Source organism: Homalodisca vitripennis, chromosome 1 (assembly GCF_021130785.1).
Source record: "Homalodisca vitripennis isolate AUS2020 chromosome 1, UT_GWSS_2.1, whole genome shotgun sequence".
NCBI lineage: Eukaryota > Metazoa > Arthropoda > Insecta > Hemiptera > Cicadellidae > Homalodisca > Homalodisca vitripennis.
In genome coordinates, this window is record NC_060207.1 from 84,540,904 (window position 1) to 84,564,977 (window position 24,074).

Sequence of the window (24,074 nt, forward strand, 5' to 3'; positions counted from 1 at the left end):
CACCATCTCTCGTCGGCGATTGACTCTTTCTCCTCGAAGCTAGCGGCGAAATACGACGGGCCTTATAAAATTGTAGAAAAGTTCGGATCAAACATCTATAGCCTCTGTGGTCGAAAAAGGAATGTGCTACGAGCTCACGTCAAAGACTTAAAGAAATATGTCAAATAAGAAGCCGTACCAAGAAAATCCAAATACCGGATACGTCACGGAAGAGAGTCAATGTACGGAAATTGGGTCTCTCCGTCTTCCCGAAGAAAAAGAAAATGGGAAAGAATGCGACCGTTTTGGAAGAATTCTCTTATTATTCGCCTACAGGGCGTAGGGGAATTCGTTAATGGGAGAACGAAGTGTACTATTTTAGTTTGCCTTTATTATTTTACGTTCAACTTATGAGAAGTGCAAGTTTTATTTTGTTTCGTTAATCCGACTTCAGAGTCTTTTTTTTCAGTTTTTATTTACTCCAGGAAGTAAGTGGAGGGTGTAAGGGTTCAAATTTATACCCCGTTTTTTTTTTTTTTCTTAAATGAGAAAACGTTTATTTTGACGAGTAGATGTGTCGATTTATTTTCGTCGATAGTCGTCGTCGTCGTAGTCCTTCCATTAGAAGGAGTTAATTTGAGGTTAGGTAACCTCTCTACTCGGGGCAGTGCAGTAGCCGGAGCTCCGATGTAGCCGCTGCAGCGTATGCCGACAGACTGACGAAAACGCGTTTCTGCGCATGACCGGCTGGCGGTCTACTTATACAGCCGACCCGACAAGGGACAGAGAGTTTGCCTGCGGACGTCGTGGTGTCAAGTCGAGTCGAGGAGAGGAGCCTGGTACGGAGAACACGCATTCGCCATATATCGTATATTTGGTGAGTCACCACGATTTGTAATCGTTAAGTAAATTTAATAATTCGGTGCGTAGGATAGGTTAGCAGCGGTTTATAGGTTATCGCAGTTAGTGATAGTAGTGTATCTATTAAATATAGGTTCTACTACCCTTCACTACCTTTCCTAGTCTGCAAACGTATATTTTGCATCCTATAAGTCGTATAAGCTTGTTATCCTCTTCCTAAGATTAATAATTCGGTGCGTAGGATAGGTTAGCAGCCGTTTATAGGTTATCGCGGTTAGTGATAGTAGTGTATCTATTCACTATAGGTTCTACGACCCTTCACTACCTTTCCTAGTTTGCAAACGTATATTTTGCATCCTACAGGCCGCATAAGCTTGGCATCCTATTCCTAAAATTAACAATTTGTTGTGTAGTACAGATTAGGAGCAGCTAATAGTTTATCGTAGTTAGTGACATGTTTCTTTCAGGTTAACTTTATATGATAATTTTATGTTATTAGTATAAAGAACGAATTTGTTTGGTTTGATATATTTAATATTTATTTTGATATTTGTAAAGCCAAATCATAACCTCAGCTTAACACAGCACAACAACACACTGAAGAAAGAAGAAACGAGCAGACGATACAGAGACCGGTTCGAGTCAACGGCTGTGGAATAAAGATCTCGCGGACCACCGATATTAAAAATCTGTTTTCTCGCGCACAAAAAATTGCCAAATAGTCGTCGTCACAATAGGAGTTATTTCTAAACGTCACATTTTAGAACGGGGCATTGACAGTTCTAATCGACATTTATTTACGTAAAATCTCGAGACATAGAACAGAAAACTGTGATGATATCGTTCTATTGAAGAGTGCGAATAACTGAATTCGCTCTGAACGAGTCTGAGATTTTCTGTTCACTTACGTTAAACCTTGTGTATCACATCGATCTCTACCAGCGCACAGTGAGGGCGCGGGTAAGATAAAATTATAAGGCGATATCTCAACCCTGGAATAGAACCCAGCACGACTGCAACTATCAGGGCAGACGATATAAAAAGCGATTTCACCGAAACACCTCACAATGATGTCTTTGTTAGATGCCGTTAGTGATAAATTCTGCTAGTTTTAAGGATGTTAGGTAACAAAAAATATTTATATTTCTGTATGGAAATAACTTTATTGGGCCCTTTGTCCAAACAATTAACTTATAAAATAACAATTATGCGACTTAGACGGAATGTATATGGCCCAACACTCCCCAGGCTCCTAATATCGCCCAGTGAGAGGTAATGGTGGATAGTGCTGCTACCATACGGCAAACGTATAAACTATGTTGTCCACCTTCATGGCAGTGTGTTGATTTGGTGGGGTTCGTTCATTCGGATAATTTTTGGTGACTTTTTGAAGACTTTGAGGCCAGGTGAGTTATCTGTCGTTTGTTACCATAGTTTATTAATCATAAGTGTCATTATAATCATGTTAGTATCGTGAAATAGTATAAGAAACACGCTTTCTATTCTAAACTATTTAAAACCTTACTTTGACCATACATTGAACCCCTTTCTGGGTAGGTGAATTGTGGAATAATATTTTATGTGGTGGGCGATATTTTGAACACTTTACAATTGTTCGGAATATGACTTATTACATAAATAAAATTGCAAAATGTAATATATAACGGTTATGTGTATAATTCAGGATGATGTAGTTGAATATAAGCCTATACCTTACATACTATTTTAGTTTGAATGCATTAAGATGACAAAACGGTAACATTGCATGCATCTTTTCTTAGTTGGGCGGTATTTGGGCCATATAACTTACCTAAATTATTTATTTTCAGGCATCTTTACATAACTCTAATACAATTTTGAGTATTAATGTGGCATTATCAGAAAACGTTTCACACAGTTGGGTTCGTATATTAAAAATGTAGTAACTTTTAAAATGTCCACCTCCTATGGTCTTTAGCATAACTATTAAAACCAAAATAAGATAAGTTAAGTAGCTATTACTGAATGTTGAAACGGATCATGTGTTAAGAATACGCCAAATAGAAGTATGGATTTTGATTTTTTTTTATAATTCTTTAGTTGTAATGCAAGTGAAAATTTCCTTATCCAAAACTATAAAATTTGAAATAGGATAATGGGAATTTGAATGTATATTAAGTACAAATTTGACTTAAATAATTTAATGCCGTCTTTGCAAATTGCTGCTCCTCTAGAAATATGTTTACTAAACAATGATCTTTAATTTTTTAAATTAAATTTCACCAACGATTATCTTCAATTCTTCAGGTGGAAGCGGAATGGCAGAGCTGCTAGAACTGAATAAAAAACACAATTTAAGATTTAACATAATTAAAAAATTTAATTTAATTATAAAAATAAGTAGTAATATATCTATATATATATATATATAATTTGTTCTAAATGTGTTTAATACTTATAAACGAATCACTAAGATAAATACAGAAGCTTAAAGGCCAACTTCATTTACAGGTTTTAAAAAATACAATGTATTGAGGGAATTTCATCAAAAATGATAAACCTCTGTATATTTGAGAAAGAAGCTTTCAAGCTTCACTACTTGTATGCTGACTTTGTAATACTGTTTACGAAAGTTAGTAAGTTTGAAAGTAGTCCATACATCTCAGTCGCGTGAATACAGTGGGGGGTCAAATGGTCAGGCGTATAAATTTCCACCGAGCAGAATTAAAAGTTAAAATACATAAAACCTATACGGTTTTATTACATCCAGCAAAATATTCCTATCAGTTAACATTTATTAATTATTATTGATTGATTTACTGATGAATTTTCTAAAGAGAATTTTAATTTCACTATATTTCAGCATTGCCTCTGCAAGGAGAGGTAGTAAGGGATGGCATGTGGACAACTAACCATCCATAATGGTTATCAATTGCACCGCCCACTAATGTCGTTACGTGGGACAGGCCAGTTCAAATTCAGTCAACATTAGCGCCAAATCAGCCTTTATTATTAGTATACTGTTCGTTTCATGGCTGATGCGAACGGTGAATAGTTTGTAATAAGTTCCTGAAGGAATTAAAAATCATACACCATGCTAGAGGTCATTCTTGTTTTAGGGAAAATAACTGTTTTAGCGGGCGGTTGCGAACTGTGCGCGCCTAATTTTTCGGAATTTGCTAAGTTTACGTGGACTTTCCTGGGACTAAATTTGTTGCTATTTTATACAGTTAATCATGATTATACGTTAAGATTGCTTGTAAATAAGTTTTATCGCCAAATATCTCATTGTTGAATAATTATTGTATAATCTGCTAAATTTATATCGCGACTAATCTTATACTTCTTGTAATGTTTTAGAGAAATAAGGTCTTCCTGAATGTATTTATTTATTTCTCTCTTTCGTACATCGAAATAAATACTGAGGACTCATAAATATATCATTCACTATATTGTAAACTATATGTTTTCTCAACAATATAAAATAAATCTTTAGTTATAAGCATATCTCTCAAAAAGAACTAACTTATTAATCCAGCAATATTCTGAACGTTCACTAATACTTACAGATAAGCGCAAGAGATAACAGGTGGAACAGAAGTAGACAGTGGGAATCTATCAGCTATATAAATCTTTAGTTATAAGCATATCTCTCAAAAAGAACTAACTTATTAATCCAGCAATATTCTGAACGTTCACTAATACTTACAGATAAGCGCAAGAGATAACAGGTGGAACAGAAGTAGACAGTGGGAATCTATCAGCTATATAAATCTTTAGTTATAAGCATATCTCTCAAAAAGAACTAACTTATTAATCCAGCAATATTCTGAACGTTCACTAATACTTACAGATAAGCGCAAGAGATAACAGGTGGAACAGAAGTAGACAGTGGGAATCTATCAGCTGGCTGAAGAGATGAGCGCCAGCGACTGAGCCCAACCTACCAGAAATGGTCATCAGAGCGACTGCCATGGCCCTACGTCAATGTAGAATGAAATGAAACAACCAAATATACAGAACTAAACATAGTAACCCTTTAATAATTGAAATATCATTTGAGTTGTTTATTAGTTTACTTAAAACTTCTTATTTATTCTTTTTTTTATTTTAAGTAGGAAACCACTCAAAATTTACGATTAATAATCTCCTTCTTGTAGCCCAAAAAAAGACTAAACTCAGTGTTTGAAAAACAAAGGGCCGATAAGGCCCGATATGGTGGCCGATTTAAGTTTGTATAATAACATAATTAGAGCTTTATGGTTTGCAAGATTTACGTTTGTTTACTAGATATGTTTAGTTGTTCCTTAAATACCCACTATGGTAGGCAAAATCAAATATAATCTAACAAACTTCCACTAATCTATTTAATATATCACATGATTTATATTTCATTTACTCTAACAAGTTGACCCACTTATCCTAAAAAATCTCTTATACCATAAATTAACGCACAGTCCTTCCTCTGCACTTTGCAGAATTAACTCCTATACATGATTCATTATGTGATTAAGAGACAGTAAAGAGGCAAGTTGTTTAGCCTGTATTTAATATGTTAGTTTTGTATAATAAACAAACATATTTTTTATTTTAATTATTGGTGTAATAAAACTAAACAAAGGCTTTAAGGTATCACAAAGATATCTGGAGGGATGTTTTTTTTAGTATATTTGTTGACTAATTCAAATCTAGAAGGCAATCATTTTTTTGAGAGCTTTTCTGTTCAGCGCCTTGAAATATTGTTATGTTGTTGTTTCTGAAGTATTTTATTCATCTCTCGTATAGCGCCTAACGCTTAAAAAACTACAATAAATACGCTCTGATCTTGTAATTATGATTGAGGATCATAGCAAAATTTTTACTCGTCTCAAATATAAAAAAAAAACAGTAAAATATTGAAATTATCTGAACCATAATTTGTTGGCTAGTTTTTGGTTTTGTTATTGCTGACTCCTTGTTTTATTGGATTATGTGTTAGAAATAGTTCCTGGCTCCAAATTAGCCACGCATTAATAAAAGTTAACGTTTCTAAAAGTACTAAAACCATGTCTAAATATTCTGCAGAACTGTGAATTCTGCTTACAAAGTCACCTAATACACGCAGGAAAGATCTCAATGGTGATGCTGGACGTCATACTGTTGCACACCGACATCAGGATTGGGAAACCCGTCAGTAAGAGGGTGATCGGCAGGGAAGTCGGCATCAGAGTGACAAGAAGGATCATCAAACTGCATAGAGTCATAAATATCGCTGTAAACATCATAGCACATTTAAAAACATAATGATACTGAGAGTGTATAAATTTAGAAATGGTTTAATACAAAATTTTCCAATTTAACAGAGAAAAGTTAAAGTGGCTTAATCTTGAAATATATAATACTGAAAATTTTCCTTTTGACTATGGAGGAATTGACTCATTTAAAACCGCTGTCATTTTTAATTACTACAAAAGGAAAATTTATTGATTAAGAGAATTGTAATTTGACCCTGTAATTTGAATGCTTATACGATTGTGAGATATATAAATTATAACAGCTGTATAAAAATATGTAATTGTAAACACATAAAATGCAAGTTGTGTGTAAATTCATCGACCTATGTGTGACGCAAGCAATGACGATCACAAATAGCTTCAGTTGTAAGTACACATAGTTCTATTTAAGACTTTTAATCTGTTCCGTTACTCTTATCAATTAGGTTAAATAATATATAATCCAGTTGGACCAAAATATCACTAATGGTTGGAATAACATTGCATTCAAAGATGTTACGACAAAATATAGTTACAAAAATGAAAAATATCGTCAAACTTTTGAACGAGAAAATAATTGCAACATCAAATCCAATCAAAACTTCTCAACATTAAATTAATTTCAACGTAATTTAATGAAAAAGATTAATCCCAACCGACTACTAAACGAAATAAAGCTATTAAAGCCGCCCATACAAATAAGTAACCAATAAATAAATGTGAAATATTAAATCTAATATAACATTTAAATAAATAGGAAAATTTTGATTAATTATTCTATGGAATTACTGATGGTAAAATAAAATTGACATAGCAAAATATTTGTGTCCACGTTGTTGTTACAATCATGGCAGTTGGCATAGCTTGTTCCTTGCTCAGTCACTGTAACTGATCGGTGGACGTACAGTTGTCAGGTTGAACATTACTAATGCACCCCAAATTTATTTAGAGTGTAAGGTTCCTCACCCATGCTCAGTCTTCGATCGACCAGCCGGACCAGGAAGCTACCGGCCAGCAAAGCGGTGGGATGGGCAACTCCAAGAATGATGTTGGGGATAAACACATCATCTTGTACATCATCTTGACAGCTCACATTGATACTGGTGTTTGGCTTGTAGTCTACTTCAGACTCCACCATTTCACAGAAACAGGCCGGTTGCTGAGACGAGTCATCATAGTAGGCCATACGGTTGGTAATCTCGGGCAGCCAAAGTAGCATCGTGTCGTGACTGTAACAATCATATCGACTTGACAGCTGACATTGATACTGGTGTTTGGCTTGTATTCTACTTCACACTCCACCATTTCACAGAAACAGGCCGGTTGCTGAGACGAGTCATCATAGAAGGCCATACGGTTGGTAATCTCGGGCAGCCAAAGTAGCATCGTGTCGTGGCTGTAACAATCATATCGACTTGACAGCTGACATTGATACTGGTGTATGGCTTGAATTCTACTTCAGACTCCACCATTTCACAGAAACAGGCCGGTTGCTGAGACGAGTCATCATAGAAGGCCATACGGTTGGTAATCTCAGGCAGCCAAAGTAGCATCGTGTCGTGGCTGTAACAATCATATCGACTTGACAGCTCAAATTGATACTGGTGTTTGGTTTTTATTCTACTTCAGACTCCACCATTTCTCAGAAACTGGCCGGTTGCTGAGACGAGTCATCATAGAAGGCCATACGGTTGGTAATCTCGGGCAGCCAAAGTAGCATCGTGTCGTGGCTGTAACAGTCATGCCGACTTGACAGCTGACATTGATACTGGTGTTTGGATTCAAAGCCGCCTTGGTCTTGTCCTATCGACAGCACGTCTTTCGAAGGGGCACTCTACCTTGACTGTCATCATGGAAGTGATCGGCGCTGTTCACCTTCAATCATTAGGCTCGGTTGACAGGGATGTCGGTCGCCCTAGACATAAAGATTGCATTACACTTTGCTCGTTAGATTAACATTATAGGGTCATTGCAGTGGAACTTCAGAGTGCCCGACTATCTCCTGGTAGTTGTGCAGAGCCATCTGAGGGACCGTCAACTGTCATACGAGACCGAAGAAGGCAGGATCGAGGATCGTCACAGCCGAAGCGGAGCAGGGTCGATTCTCGGCCTTGACCTCTGGTATGTCTCTTACGATGGTCTGCTGCTCCTTGAGATGCCGCTCGATTTGTTCTTGGTTTCCTGATGGGAAGATGACGTAGCCGTATTCATTACTGCTAGGACTGCAGAGTTGGCTCAGTTACGCCATAACCAAGTGATGATTCTGGTCACCTCTCGGTCTCGAGCTGGTGGTCGCAAAGAACGAGATCGCCATGCTCACTCGACAGAGAATACCCACTGTGATTTCCATGACTGTGGGTAGCGTCTGAATTCAGACAAAGACTGCAGCCAAGTATCTGGGTGTGATGCTCGATTACCGCTTTTAGTACTGGGAATACTAGATGGTGTGCGACAAGGCACTAAGGTTGTAATGTCACTCAGCTGGTTGATGGGAAATGTAGGTGGCTCTAGAACAAGCCATAGACATCTCCTTACGTCCATCTTTAAATGCCACACTTCTGTATAGTGCAGAGGTGTAGGTGGGTGTTATTAGGACCAATATGTATAATAAGCAAGTGATGGAAGTCCAGTGGAGAGAAGCGCCTAGCTACCCTAGTGCTTCCTCCACGGTGTCGGGTGCGGCGGTCATGGTTGTGGTCGGAGTCATTGCCCTCGACCTGCTCACCGTTGGGAGACGAACGATCTTTCGCCTTGTCTCCGATCAGGGGTGACAAGAAGTGTCGGGAACAGCGAGGAGATAAACCATGAACGTTTGGCACCCTACGTAAGACAGTCTTTGGACCTTTCGTCTCATCAGAAGCCGCGGCCACGGGGAGATTAACTTTTACATGTGTCAGTTCCTGATGGGGCACAGCTACTTTAGGAAAGTACCTGCACCGGATGGGGAAGGTAAGGTCACCTCGATGAGGGACTGCCTAGAGGATGATGATGACGCTCGTCATTCGTTCTTCGAGTGCGGGTGTTTCACCGAACACAGAAGAACGCGTGTCTCTACTATCAGTGATGTCTCTCCAGAAATCATGGTGGGGACAATGCAGCGATGCAAGAACACGTGGAAGACCGTTTCCGCGTTCGTCCACGTTGTCCTTTGCGTGAAACGAGAAGAGGGTTGCCTGACTGACTCTTACTTAGGCTCCATAAAAGTAGCACGGCTCTGCTTTGCAGTACACTCGGCCACACATGTAGCAATCCAGAAAAAGGTTACCGCCCGTAGAGGGTTTAGTGGGTATTTCCCGTGTTGAACGGGGCGAGCCCCAGACTCACACTCTGTGCGTAAATACATTCCCTCTACGTAAAAATACTAGTGTTTGGTTGGGAGTTTACCTTAGACTCCACCATTTCACAGAAACAAGCCGATTGCTGAGACAAGTCATTATAGAAGGTCATACGGTTGGTAATCTCGGGCAGCCAAAGTAGCATCGTGTCGTGGCTGTAACAATTATGATGTTTAATGCCTTCAGATGTGATATGTTTTAGCGTTAACTGGATGAACACACGAAAATTCACCAATTAAAAAAAGGCTTAATAAAAAGGCGTTTACATCAGACCAAAACATAATAATTTACATTTTCAGACTAGTCAGTCTGAATGTAATACAAAATTCCTATACAATGTGGTTCTTTGATCACAAATTGATTTGTATTTTGAATCTGAAGAATATTTGTACGTTGCATACTCGTCACTAGTGACAGATAAATCAACAATCTATACTTTTAATTATTTAAGCCTTTACTCATAAATCAATTATTCACATACCAAAGAAAGAAAATGAATGAAAGCATATTGCAAAGAATAGTATTCCTGAGGTGAGGAGATTTGAACAATGGCAGTGTCTGGTCGAGGATGTGGCGTAGTAACCCGGCTGCTCCCTCGGGAGAACTGGCCTCATCAGCGTTCTTGGTCACTGATTGCACCTGGGAATAAACCATCAGAGCTTGAGCAGGTTGCACGATTTTTACTTACTTACACAAGACGGTGTATCATTTACTTCCTTGAACAATACAAATTGATGTGTATAAAAGTTAATAAAAGTCCTATTAGTATCTAATCGGGTCTAATGAGTACCAACAATAAGTGAATACATTGTTTGTCCCCTGAATGTTTCTACTCCAACTAGTATTTGTTGCATATTTAAAATATTATATACAGTTATAGAAACCTGATTATGTGAATATAAGATTACTGAACTCTATTATATTTTAGCATTATGCCAGTATCCAATCACTTCATCTTATTTTTAATAGCTGGAATATTTGATTTGCCTATTTGATTCATTTTTAGATTAGTATTTGGGTAAAATTAACTTTGTGTAAATTTTAACTTTTGCACGACTAAATGTTAAAACTGACCGTTCTTTACATTTTTAATCGACATTTTATATTACTAATCAAGTTTATTACTTACAAACTATTGTAAATTTTCTTTTCATACATATTCGATGAATATTATTCTAATTAATTATTTGAATGTATATAGACTTACTGGGTAGGATTCAGCTATGTTTCCTGTATTATATGAGTATATCTTCCTGAGAACCTTTAGCGCATCTTCGTTGTTACTGGCTAGCAGAAACCTGGGACTCTCTGGAATGAGAAGAAGGAGGGTGGCGGAGAGGAGGCTGGGGAAGCAGCACAACAGGTAGAACAGCCTCCAAGGAGTGAAGTTTAGGAGGTAAAGGTTGATCGTCCATTCATCTCCTAGGATCAGCCACCCAATCACTGAAAATTGTAAACATCTAAAACATTAACACAGGGACAGCTATGAGTGGCTAACCATTCTCCTTTTCTGGATACTTTTATGACAAATGCCACATGACTTTTAGGACAATATAAAATAGTCTGTCGAAATTGTTTTAATGGATTCTAGATCAATATTGATTTCTTTTAAATACATTTGCGTCATAATAAATAAAACTTGGCTCACTTGAATATTACCATAATAGTGATACTATTCTTCAATACGTGGAACTACAGTTGCCATTAAGACAGTGATGTTAAAACAACAGCAGACTTGTTTATAAGGAGCTGTTTATTTTTAGCATTTGGTATTCCTATGTAGAAATACGCCGATTCTGTCATTAAGGCAACCACTCTTTATTTAAGAATTGAACGATTATCCAATGTACCCATTTATGTACACATTTTACTAAATTGTCTCATTTGACCACTATGCCTTTAGACTTTAATGGATTTGCAGACTTCTTCAGTAACCAAGTTTTCTAAAAAAAACACCTTTTATATTAGATGACTCTAAAAGAAAGAGAATTTGTAAAAGCACACAGGACTGTAACGTTATCGTTATATGGGGGGAAATAAAACTTAGTTATTAATAACATACAAGAAGAATACAGGAGATACAGAGAAGAGAAGGACATGGCCACCAGCACGGCTTGAGAACTTCTCCTGCGGGGGACGAGCTCTCCCAGGAGCGGCAGCATAGCAGTTAGGACAGAGGCACACCTGGGCAACACCTTGGTTAGGGAAAAAACAAGTTCAAAACCAGACACTGGATCTTTTAAAAACTATTATGTTTTTCTGTACCCTTATTGATTACTTCACTAAGAACAATGTAAGTAGTGTTTGTTATTTATGGTATTTAATACTTGGGTAATGTTGTATTTTGTGCATTAACTAGACACCAGATTCAACAACTCTATTGAAATTCATTTCAAAATAGTTACTAGAAATGATATGTTTATATATCTGTTTATAGAGCAGTGTCCATAGCAGTTTGAGTGTTAACGTAGGCTTTGGACGTGTATGAGCTATTCGCTAGAAAGTTAATTATATTTCAAACGCAAATTTTTAATTACCTTTATTGCCATAATTATTATAATATGCTATAAAGAGTACATTTATATTCATTACATTTTATAAGTATATATTGTTCCATAGTTGATTTTGTCTTTGTTTCTCCGTTCAAGAAAATATACACTATTTTATATGTGTATATATATATATATATATATACAAAGACAAAATCAACTATGGAACAATATATACTTATAAACTGTAATGAATATAAAATGTACACTTTATGGCATATTATAATAATTATGGCAATAAAGGTAATTAAAATTTTGCTTTTGAAATATAATTAACTTTCTAGCGAAAAAATATATATAAAATAGTGTATATATACAAAGACAAAATCAACTATGGAACAATATATACTTATAAACTGTAATGAATATAAATGTACACTTTATGGCACATTATAATAATTATAATATATATAATACACATATAAATACACGAGTACATACTTGAATACTTTACTTCTGTCAAAAGACAACTAAACATTCTTTAAATATATAGCAAAAGTTGGATATTGATATCTTCATTACAGTACTGACCAAGCAATGCACACACACTTAATGTTTCCTAAAATGCAGTCTAAAAATTTTATTTTTTTACTAAAGCATTTAATTTTCTTATCTGTATAATTTCTTACTCTGTGCTAAACAGTCATTGCAGAAAAGGTTTAAATAAGAAGTTATATTACTCTCAAGGTTACTCTGTTTTAACACTATAAATGTAAACAAATTGAAAATAGTGGTTAAATTGACATTGTTATGCTGACATAAAAAAATATTTACTTAAAACAGTTGAATAGGAGTAACACGCTCTTTCAATCTATACTAATGTTATATAAAAAGTCGAATGATGTCTGTCTGTCTGTCTGTCTGTGTGCTTATAGATTATAATTTTTTCTTAGACTGTATTTTTCTTAGCTTCTACACTTCAAATCAACAGTCATAAACGTAAATAAATGTTAAATCAATCACCTCACCATTTGCAGTCCGACTATTTGGTTGAGTATGGTGAATGTCAATCTCTTCTAGTTGTCTGCTAGTGAATAATTATTACTTGTGTGACGATCTTTTTAAGTTTGAAAGGAAAAAGATAAGAAATATGTTCGGAGAAAAAAAATACCTTTTAATTTTCAGCCTTTTCGATACTCTTCCATTTCCACCTCCACGAAAACTAAATCGGCTGGCAATCGATTTCTATCTTACGAGACATTTCGCTATCGATTTAAAGATAAACCAGGTGGTGAGCTTATACAATGTAAATTAGCTTTCGACTTCTGGACCATATCTCCCCTTGGATGAACAAAATGTAAGGATTTGTTGTTAATGCAACTGTAACTCCTGATTAAAAGCTCTTCTCATCTTCCCGAAATGGAAGAAAAGTGAAAAGGAACGTAAATAATACTAGAAGTCCTTCTAGGGTATCAATGCGTTGTAAAAAGATACATTTAATATAAGTTAGCAAAAGTTAAACAAAAATTTAGTTCAAATTTTTATAAATTACAAGAAAATATAACGTTATGTAAATCTTAGAATACCCACAAAAGGGGTCATAACACCCAGAACCTATACTAAGTACAGCATACACCAAAATGTTGTTTAAATGTGGGCAGCCTAATAAATGTCTAGGAGCACTCACCAACCGCAAATGCAAGATATTGGGGTAAAAAAGGGCTGGTCTATATGTTTGATTTATTGCGTAGGATTCAGAACATTTAATGATAATTGTAAGCGGGTTACTCCTATCGTTAAACGTTTTGGCACTCTCTGATTAAACGGGCTACCCATTCAGAGCACACTGCGGCTTTTATAAGTGTCGGAAAGCCCAAAAGATTTTAAGAAACCCGTCATAAAAGGAACTATAAATTGAACGGGCTAACAATAATGCCTTCGGTCATCACAGCGACGAACTAAAAACATTCTTCGAGATAATACCGCTCAGTAAAATATAAAAATTCTATAGAGTCTGATCACGAATGCTTGAGTGAGCTACAAATATAACAAGATATAACTAGCGGTAAGAGCGATTCATAACGAGCTACACGGTGCCACATGCCGGCTAATGACCTTGACCGACTCGAAGCGGTGACATAACTTCCCTGATCTTGATAACTATCGTACAGTGATAAACAAACACATTCTACAATAATTTGCCTATACATAACAGCCGTGGCGTGCTCTGAGTAGGCGACCTCCGTTTAATCCAAAAGTACCAAAGTGTTTTCAAGTCTATACACGACGGTGTAATCTCGTTCCCGTGTTTTCTTGGAGTAGAAGAGGCTGGAACAGGGCTAGCTTTCCCTTCTTTCAAAGGGAAAAGTTTGGAATAATGTTCGTTACCCTCCTAATAGGATCTAGACCGGAATCGGCCCCTACTCTCAACCTCACCCATCTTGAATGCCCTGTTGCTCCGGAAACAGCGCAAACGTCCTGTAGGGTTAAGTATTATGAGTTGTTCCCTCATGTTCTTTTCGTTAGTTGAAATAACATAACATATAACATTTATAACTTTTATAATCCTCATTTTGAAATCGAAATGTTTTTGGTTATTTGAAAACATCATAAATCATAAAAAGCAGTATCACGTTAACTTGTATAACTTATGTTAGACGACAATCATCTTAATTTTACATTTAAAAGGTATACCACTCTAAATGTTACTTACAGTGCACCAGATAGTATTTTAAGGAGGACAAATAACCAAACATTTGGAGCCATAGATCCGAAAATGTAAACAATCACATTTAATGAAGTTCCCCTCACGAGGATGTATCTTCTCCCCCGAGTGTCGGCTAGGAAACCTGAGAGGTGTGAAGCTGCGATTATACCTGCAAGAAAGTTTCATTGTTAAAATAACATTTTACGTGACTATAGGTTCTCATCCATTATTTCAATGCTACAGTTGTATTTTGTAGCTTCTCAACGTAAATAGAACTTATTTTAGTTTTTATTCCAATTTAAATAAAATCTAATCATTAAAGTTTAAGTTGCAACCTCGTGTCTACGCGACCGGAAGAGAGCACCCTTCCAGGGGACTGATAATTAACCGTGGATCCGCCACTAGATTTCCCCTATCCAAACCCAACTAGCTTTGATGAGAAAAGATAAACTAATATTTAGATACGGTTCCGAAAGATCCCTAACAATTATACTTAAGCCTAGACAATGCACATACACTTCTACCTGGTATACTCTACCCGATAGCCGCACAACGACTCCGACATAACCTCCGCTCTCCGCTTGCTAACGTAGACAGGAATCATCCTACCAGAACCTGTCCAGTAGAATTCCCGATAGTAGGAGGCTCCCATTTTTAAAACTATTACCTAAAGGTTGACGCAGCTGACTATCGTGTTCGCGGTTACTGATAGACTACGCGCCAAATTCAAATCTATAGTAGCACTCGCCGTAAAGTTTGGGATATATTTTATTGCTGAAAGCATGTAATACATCAGGATTGAAGAATTACTAATATAGAATAATATTTAATATCGACTTTGACTTGGTAGTCAGTTAAGTATACTGTGAATCGTGTTCTTAATGTCGGCAATTTATTCCGTAACAGGTATAAACAGGAAACGTTTATAACATCTTTATAATTCTTAGAGAATAAAGCAAAAATTGAGGTTTAAATTTAAATTGTACAATATTTTGTTTTTTTAAAACGGTTTAGTGATGACAATCTAAAGTTTAACACTTCAACTAAACTACAAGTTTATAAGTTAAAATCACAAAATACTAAAGAATCGATGAAACGAATAAATGCTACCGCAAAAAAAAATGTATGATTAGATAGTTCCATTCGCGGTATAGGGTCACCATAGCCACGCGTAGGTCAATGTGTGAACTAGAAAACTAGGATGATAGTTTTGGAAACTTTATATCCTCATAATATTGTCCTGGAATGTCTTGCAATCGTAATCCAGGCACCAAGTTAAAACAAATGTTTACGGATTAATTACAATACTTAACCATACAAACATATCTTATACTTAGCATTACAATTTGACAGCAATAAATATTTTGAATTACTTTATCTATATTTTGAATTACTTTATCTCATTCTACTCAAATATTAGTTGACTACATATGAATATTAGTGATAAAGTACATTACATCACTAATGTCTTAATTTTCACATACTATGTCTTTGTTACTATGTAAATTGGAATATTAAATTTTATATAAATGACTTCAGGTCCTTTCCCAACTATGAATGAATATAACTAAAATCTGACAGCAGGAAGATTCGAATAGATTAAAACTAACAATAGAATTATTTTGTAATACTTAAATTAATATTCTAACGTAAGTGCTGGTTTAAAATATAACTGACTCTAAAGCTGTACATACATCACGTAAATAAAAAATACGTGATGTACAGAGTTGCACGAAACTTCTGCATTTTAAGTGACAGTGACTGTAATCAAATACGAAGAAGGTGATAACTCCAGGTTATAAATTCTGTACATTCGAACTGCTTTATGGTCACGTTCTAATCTCTGAACTTCTAGTACCGCGAATACTGGAGTGCTCAATGTGCACAACAAAATAAAGTAAAACCATAATGGTAAAAAATAAAGAACCATAATGGTTCTTTTCTTGTAACAATCACAAATACCTTAAAATATACAAGAGCCAGTATAAATAACCTGTACCCCACCCTCTCTGTACTGAAATAATATACATCACCTATGAAGTAGGCAGATCCTAGGAGACCCTTGCGCTCAGAGCTAAGGTCCAGGTCACATTGGGCTGTAGGTAGCAGGTAGGAGACGTCCATAGCACCCAACATTGGGACACATAGACTCAGTCCACTCACCAGAATCACAAACGCACTGAATTTCCCATATCCTGGTCATCGAGGAATAAATTACTCGCTCTATGTTAACATTCTTATTGATCACATATTATTATTAAAGATATATTTAACAATTTCAAATTGTTAGTAGCAAGCTCTCAAAAGGAAATCGGGCTAAAATCATTCAAAAACAATATTCGCTACCGGAAAGGCAAGAAAAACTTGTATCCACCCTAGCCACTCAAATATGTTTCGGATTATGATCTTACGCGCTTTATTATATTTTACAAGTCCTAATGTTCAATCTTTTTTTTGTTACCGTGGACGATTTCGTTAACCATCCAAACATGAAGATCAGGATGGGGTTTTGATCATTTGTATATATTTGATTATGATGGTATGGTATTGACTAGCTCTCTGCCCTGAAATTCCCGTGTAAATCAGAAAGCTAAGGTGGCGAAAACTGCTTTAAATTTAGTTTGGAACCATTTAATAGCCAATAAATTGATGCCACTAAGTGCTAAGCTTTTATGTTTTGACTCAGTGGTACGATTATTTTGTGTTATGGAGGATAGGTGTGGGGACACGTCGAAAGTGAAGTGGTAGGATCTGTACTAAGGTTTCTTTTACTAGGAAAATTATACGTCTACCACATAATTTCCCACATTATGTGATCTATCTGAAACCAAAATTAGATAGGTTGGTATATGATGCCATAACATTGGATCTAAATTACATTTGCAAAGTTCTTTGGATGATTTAAAACAAGCTACCACATATTTTAGCAATAACAAAAAATTGATTAAAAATTACCTTGGTATAAACAATAGAAAGCCTTTGGCATAAATTTTAACGTTGATAAAAATGTTACTACGTAATATCAATTAATTAAAACCACACAGCTGTGGTTTTAATATATAATATAAAGAACATCAGCATACGCGTGGCAGAGGGAGTGAGAAGCAGGTGGTGGGCAGATTGTGCTGGAAGAGCGATAACATCGCCTTATCATCAGAAATATTTAGCTCTTGACCTTGATCCGACGACGCCGGGAGTTTTTTTTGTGAATGTTATGATATCGCCACCATATTATGGGTAACTAAAGTTAGAGCTAAACCAGTCGATTTGAATTTTAAACCTTCTTTAAAACAAGGAAGCTTTGATTGTTATCTTTGTAACCTACAGAAAAATGAAACAGTCTTTCATTTTATGTGTAAATGTCCGATTTTAGCCAAAGATAGAACGTTTTGGTTTGGTTCTAGGTTATTGAATTGAGATGACTATATTAGCATGATAAACAAGGGGGATTGGCGGGTCTTGTCAGATTTTATGAAAGGCTTGGAAAAAATATGGGATTTGGTATAGGAATTTAACCTTTAACAAACGTTTATTTACGAGATTTTAATATCTTACATCTTAAAGCCACCTCACCACTCTTTAGCACATTTAACAAGCTACTCTTATTACTTTGTTGTTATTATTTTAAAAAGCAACATGTGAAACTTTTAAGTAGTGTCTTGTGTTTTTAATTTTAATTATGTGTGCAAGTTATAGGATATGGTTACAATAGTTTTATCCTATGCGGTAGTCGTCATTGCAACTTTATATATTATTAATAATATTTTTTGAAGCATCTTTTATTAGTATTTTATTAATTTACATTTAATTTTAAATTTAATGCAAATGAATATTTTAATTTATAATTTTATACTTTTCAGTATTTGGAAGATGATGTTTTGCTTTTGTTTAAATCTTCAAAATAAACAATACTGACACTTTTCACGTTGTGATAGCCTACCCAGCAGACGGCCCATAAGCCATTGCTGCAGTGTGTTTATGCTTGGCATCTGATTTTTCAATTTGTTTGTTTTAAATAAAACACTGTTTCCTTTTTCTATATTTAAGCTAATTTTATACAGGTTGCCTTAAATCTTACAGTATTAAGATAAGGAACTACACATACAGATACCATATGGTACCATCTGGTATGGTATATTACATATTATTTCGGTTTACCATTTTTATTTTGTATTATTACTAAGTTGATTCTCGCTATAAAGAACTCGGTTTAAAGGACTCAAAGATTGAAGCGTATTTCTAGTTTCAATAGTTCTCGAAAGCGTTGGACGGTATTTTAAGTTTAAAACAATATCAGCTGATGCAGGATTATTGATTATATTAGATGACGAACAGTTAAATATGGTTGGATTGTAGAGGATAATATCCAACATAACTCCACATGCTTATGTTTATGAATTTGTTCCTTCACCGATACGTGTCTCATAAGATACTCGGATTAATTTCAATGGTAATACATTTGAAGTAACATAAAAGACTACAGAAATGGATATCTAAACCCCACATTAGTCACTTATTGATTCGTACATGCTACTAACAGAATATGTATGGGGTATTAGCGAGGGATAACCTGCTTTTTATTTTTCCTTCATTCGCTTCGAATCAACAGAATGGCTCCATGCAATGTCTTAATCTGAGTTAAATCTGTTCCATAAATTTTACTCGTATTAGCAAGATTTTCATTAAATTATAATATACTACTTTAAAATATTTTACTCAAACTATTATACTTTCTTAACATTCCAACTAAGCGAGCCTGAGCCCTAATGGCCAACTCACACTTTCTTAATTCGTAACGACAACGAATTTTATCATTAAGAAGTATAGGTCCATGTTTTTGAGAATCATTTACACTTGTAAATGTACGACCACAAAATCTTACTTACCTGCAATTTCCATAGCTTTTTCAAAATCCACATCCTCAATTGGTCCTAGAACAAGAAATATCAAATTTAGCATCTACATATTTTTGTTAGAAAACGTACAATTCTTAAGGTTTAAGACGTTGATCAAGACATAAAGACTTTATAAGGTGGGTTTGAAAGTTACTGTTCACCTTTAGATTAGAAAAAAAAAATAATATTTTTCTACATATATTCATGAACTATTTTAAGTCAGGAACGCTTACCACAGCGCTCTGATATGATTTGTTTATTTTAACCTAGTTTGTAATTATTTGTTGGGTTAGTTATTTACCTAAAGAAGAGATCAGATTGCAGATCTCGAAACGTAGTTTGACTGATTTTTTTGTATCACTGGACGATGGGAAATGTCCGGAACAATCCTGTGTCCTGCACAATCCTTCCATCGTCAAAAAAAACTCCAAACAAAGAAATGCCTAAATTAAAATATATATATATATATATATATATATATATATATATATATATATATAAAACACGCACACGCGCGCGCGCACACACGCACACACACACACACACACACACACACACGCGCGCGCGCGCGGTGGTCTTAAAAGGGTGTCACAAACTTCTGTGGGTGATAGTATTTACCATTTCAAGAAACAAAAGTCATATAAATATAGGTCGAAAAATAAGTCGTTTAGCCGCCATCCGCCATTTAGTCTTTTTTCAATTCATATCTCTAAAAATATTTTATCTAAGGCAATCAGATCTAGTCCATAGGTTTGAATAGATAAGAGGAAAATAAAAACTAATTGTGTTATTTTCTTTAATATTAACAAAATGGCGTCTGTTGTAAATTTTTCGAGTCAAATAACAACAAAAAATAGTGTAGTTATAAAAGATGTACTAGACACCAACTATTTATAGAATTTTAATTCAATTCCAATGGTACTAGTTTCAACGACATCTAGCACCCATGAATCCGTCAAGACATAAGCAAGGACGACCACTTTAAAGATACGCTTGCACAAGCTGTGAGCAGAAAACGTTTTGTCTTTTGATATGTATCAGCTGTTTTACATTGTTTAAAAAATTTTAAAAGATACCAACAATTTTTCAAAAATACTCCAACGGTACTAGTTTCACCAGTATCCGTAAACGGTTAAGAAAGCACGACTTCTTTGAATATACGCTTGCACAGGCCAGGAGCAGCAAACAACTGTTAACTCTCAACTTTAATATGTTTGACGCCATTCTGAAACGGGTAAACGATTTTGTTTATATTTTATTTTGAAAAAGTCTACAAAACTTTAGTACCATTCTTAAGTTCCATAACTATATCGTAACTGGTTCAAAAGACATTACTTTTATATAAAAAAAAACATATACATACAGATAGACGAAAAAACTTAAGGTTTTAGGACATACCTTCATATGAACTCTGTTGTTCTTTTTTATGTGTAAAACTAAATCCCAAAGTATTGGAACACTTTTACCGAACACCATTTCTATATTAAAGCTTTGAAACTCTCTCTAGAATCTCCAATCTCTGAGAGTTCATTACCTCGTAAAACTCTTTGTATCTGGAAGATTTCAGCCTTTATAAACTGTTGGAATTTCTAATTTCTTTTCCCCCTAAGAATTCGTGGCATATGAGCACTTTTAGCCATGAGAAATCTTCAGCCTCTTTAAATTGTGTTGTATATAGAACGCCTCTAACTCTATAAGCTTTTGGCCTATATAAAACGGTAATTTGGAATCTTTTGTCTCTAAGAGTTCTATGCCTCTAGAGTTTTCCACTCTCTAGAGGCTTTCTGCCTACAAAATTTCGTGACTTCTTAAATCTTTTAGCTCCTGATATCTCCCGGAGCCCCAGAGTTACCGATATTTTGAAGTTCCTAGCATCTAACAATATTAGCCCAATGAAAACTGTCTTTTTAATTCACCATAATGAGAACTCAAAATAACTGGAAACATATAAAACTTCTGCCTATGGAAGCTTAAATCTTCCAATACCCACCAACCTAAATTTCATACAGAAAAAATATTATTTAGTTAGGTACTACACCAAGGTCTCCCTCATCACTTTGCACTAAGGTATCTTTTTTTAGTTCCATGTCACTCACCAACTGTCTCAATTATGTTTATCTTAACTTTGGTTGAAGTCCATTCAAACACAAGGCGTCTACAGGATTTCTTTCAAAAAAGCAGTTTGCTTCTGGAATTACGCCCTTTTAGTCAGATTGCCCACAATAACGAATATTTGTAAAGATAGTTAATACTCGCGGGCGTAGTAGATATACATACGTACTTAGACATACATTTTTTCATACAAAGAGAGCAATAGGTTATTACAAATCTATTAAAATACCTAGGTAAACAATGTATTAACTAAGTGAAATGTATATTTTGGACTGTCAGAATTAACAATCCTGATGTAAACTATAAACTAGTTAATAAAAAGAAGTAATCTGAAGTTAGAATAACTAACTCCAATAAAAATTTCACCTCTCAACTATGAATTTACGTTGATTTTAAGAGAGGTAAATAACAAAATTCAGGAGGACAATTAACAATTTTGAGGAATTAAATATTATTTTTTTACGTTGTAAAACAATCTATATAATTCGGTTTTCCTCAAGTGATAGAAGTATTAATATTCAAAATTATATAGGTATGTTTGTAATTTTATTAACAAAAATAAAATAAATACACAATAAAACTAATTTAGCTAGATGGTTAGATTTATAAGAAGCTTATTCAAACTAAACAAACCTTGAACTTTTCCTTGCATCTTTAGAGAAAACTGTAATTAATGTTCTTTCATTTCGATTACCTCACTTTCACCGCATAACTTTATGCGAGTAAATAGAAAATAACTTCACACAAGTGACATTTTCTTTCTGTTACTTAATTCCGTAAATAACACTACACTTAAACACTTTACGTATCAGTTACAACATTAGTATTTTTTCATTCGAACGGTAGGTGAATGTCTGAAATAAACAGAGCACTACACAACACGTTGAGAACTGATAGAGTGTACACGTCTCCCTGTGTGCTTGATAAAATAGTTTCTTGCATCAACAAACACTGATAGTGTTGGCTGTAGTTCTTCATTCTAGGTCAACCTTACATAATTATGTGGAAAACCTATCTATGTAGGAGCCTATCTCAAAATTCTAGAATTTGTTCTGCAGTTAAATCGGTGTCTATTTGGGATTGATTAATTTATCCTGCATATATACGTATTTGCCATATTCCCGTTAATAAGCGGCTAGTCGTGTGAACTAGCTACCGGTGACCAAAGAGTGAGGAGTTATGGAGGTTAGGGTGTTTAGAATAGAATTCTTTGTTTAACGTGACGTTCCAAGGGGTAACATGATGCCTTGTGCAAACATCCAAACTGCCTTCGAGTACTTTGTTTGAAGTTTATGCCTTCAAGTGGTGAGAGGAAAGGATTTCGTTCTTTCAACTGATAAATAGAATTCAATAACCGAAATCTCTGTCTCGCACACGTAAAACTGAAATGACCCGTTGATTGTCAATGTTTATTGCACTATTAATGAACATTTCTAAGAAATAATCGGTGTAAACACGTACTGATATTTCGGCGTCTAAGAAATATAATTGAATAATAATTAATCATTTTAATCTTTACTTGAACGCTAAACTTTATTGGCAAACACATAGACAAGCAGCTATAGTTGATTTTGCTTCCACTCAGCCAACATAGCTTGACCAACAGCAGAAAGACTAACTCATATAACCGAGTGGTCAGTGCTCCTTTGAATAAGACTAATACTCGGATTGAAGATCCCCATTCCCTGTACTTCGGTTCTTGTATTTAAATGCTATTTACCTGTGGTAAATCCTGTAGAAGGTGTATTTTAGGCTGTGCTATAGAGTTGTTGCCTTGGTTCGTATTAAATCAACGGTGATATCCTAGAGTTTTAATTGGCGGGGTCATCACTTACTGGCAAGACGTAAATAAAGTAGTTCTCTTATGCCTCATATTTTTTCTTTATCAGAAACCTAAAGAATGTACTCCTGAGGAGTACGAAGATCAAAACCAATTTCTGATCTTTCATGATGAAGATATACGATTATTATACTAAATTTGATAATTCTAGGTCAAACTGTCGTAAACATTCGTTCGGAAAGACATGTACGATCCTCGGTCACCTTGTGTTAGTAGCTTTTCTCAGCAGTTACAATACACGGTGTTAAATATTCCAGTGTTGCGCAATATGCCTTGTACGAGTCCATAGGAATTACAAAAATAGTTTAATGATCCCTCTTATGCTTAAAATATCCTAACTATACCTGTAACTTTGACAAATATACTAAAAATTTACAAAAATTATTATAGTTTTACCAAGGGTACTAAACTTGTGTACCTGATTGCTAAATTTATCTCCTGCGTGATGGCGCAGTGGTACTAGAAAATAGACTTGAACTCAAGTTGTTATTGCCTGTTGTAAAACGACAATGGTTATTTGTTGGTTAACGACATACATTAGAAAGGACAGCATGCAGCTTCCCTTGGGTGAGGCCTTGGGGGACGACTTGTTTTAATACATAGCCAAAGCTGTATTCCCACCATA

The 24,074-nt window shown here is 35.1% G+C and overlaps 1 protein-coding gene across 1 annotated transcript; it reads right to left on the reverse strand.

Moving 5' to 3' along the window:
* Positions 1–3,089: 3,089 nt before the first annotated feature.
* LOC124365956 (synaptic vesicle glycoprotein 2B-like) lies at positions 3,090–22,498 on the reverse strand. The gene is made up of 11 exons (XM_046822109.1): positions 22,243–22,498; positions 19,489–19,533; positions 16,636–16,797; positions 14,609–14,771; positions 11,469–11,590; positions 10,614–10,849; positions 9,888–10,045; positions 7,038–7,300; positions 5,911–6,070; positions 4,671–4,798; positions 3,090–3,155 (listed from the first exon to the last, which is right to left on the reverse strand). The coding sequence occupies exons 1-11, from the start codon at positions 22,259–22,261 to the stop codon at positions 3,115–3,117; spliced, it is 1,497 nt and encodes a 498-aa protein (XP_046678065.1). The 5' UTR covers positions 22,262–22,498; the 3' UTR covers positions 3,090–3,114.
* Between the last annotated feature and the right edge of the window lie 1,576 nt (positions 22,499–24,074).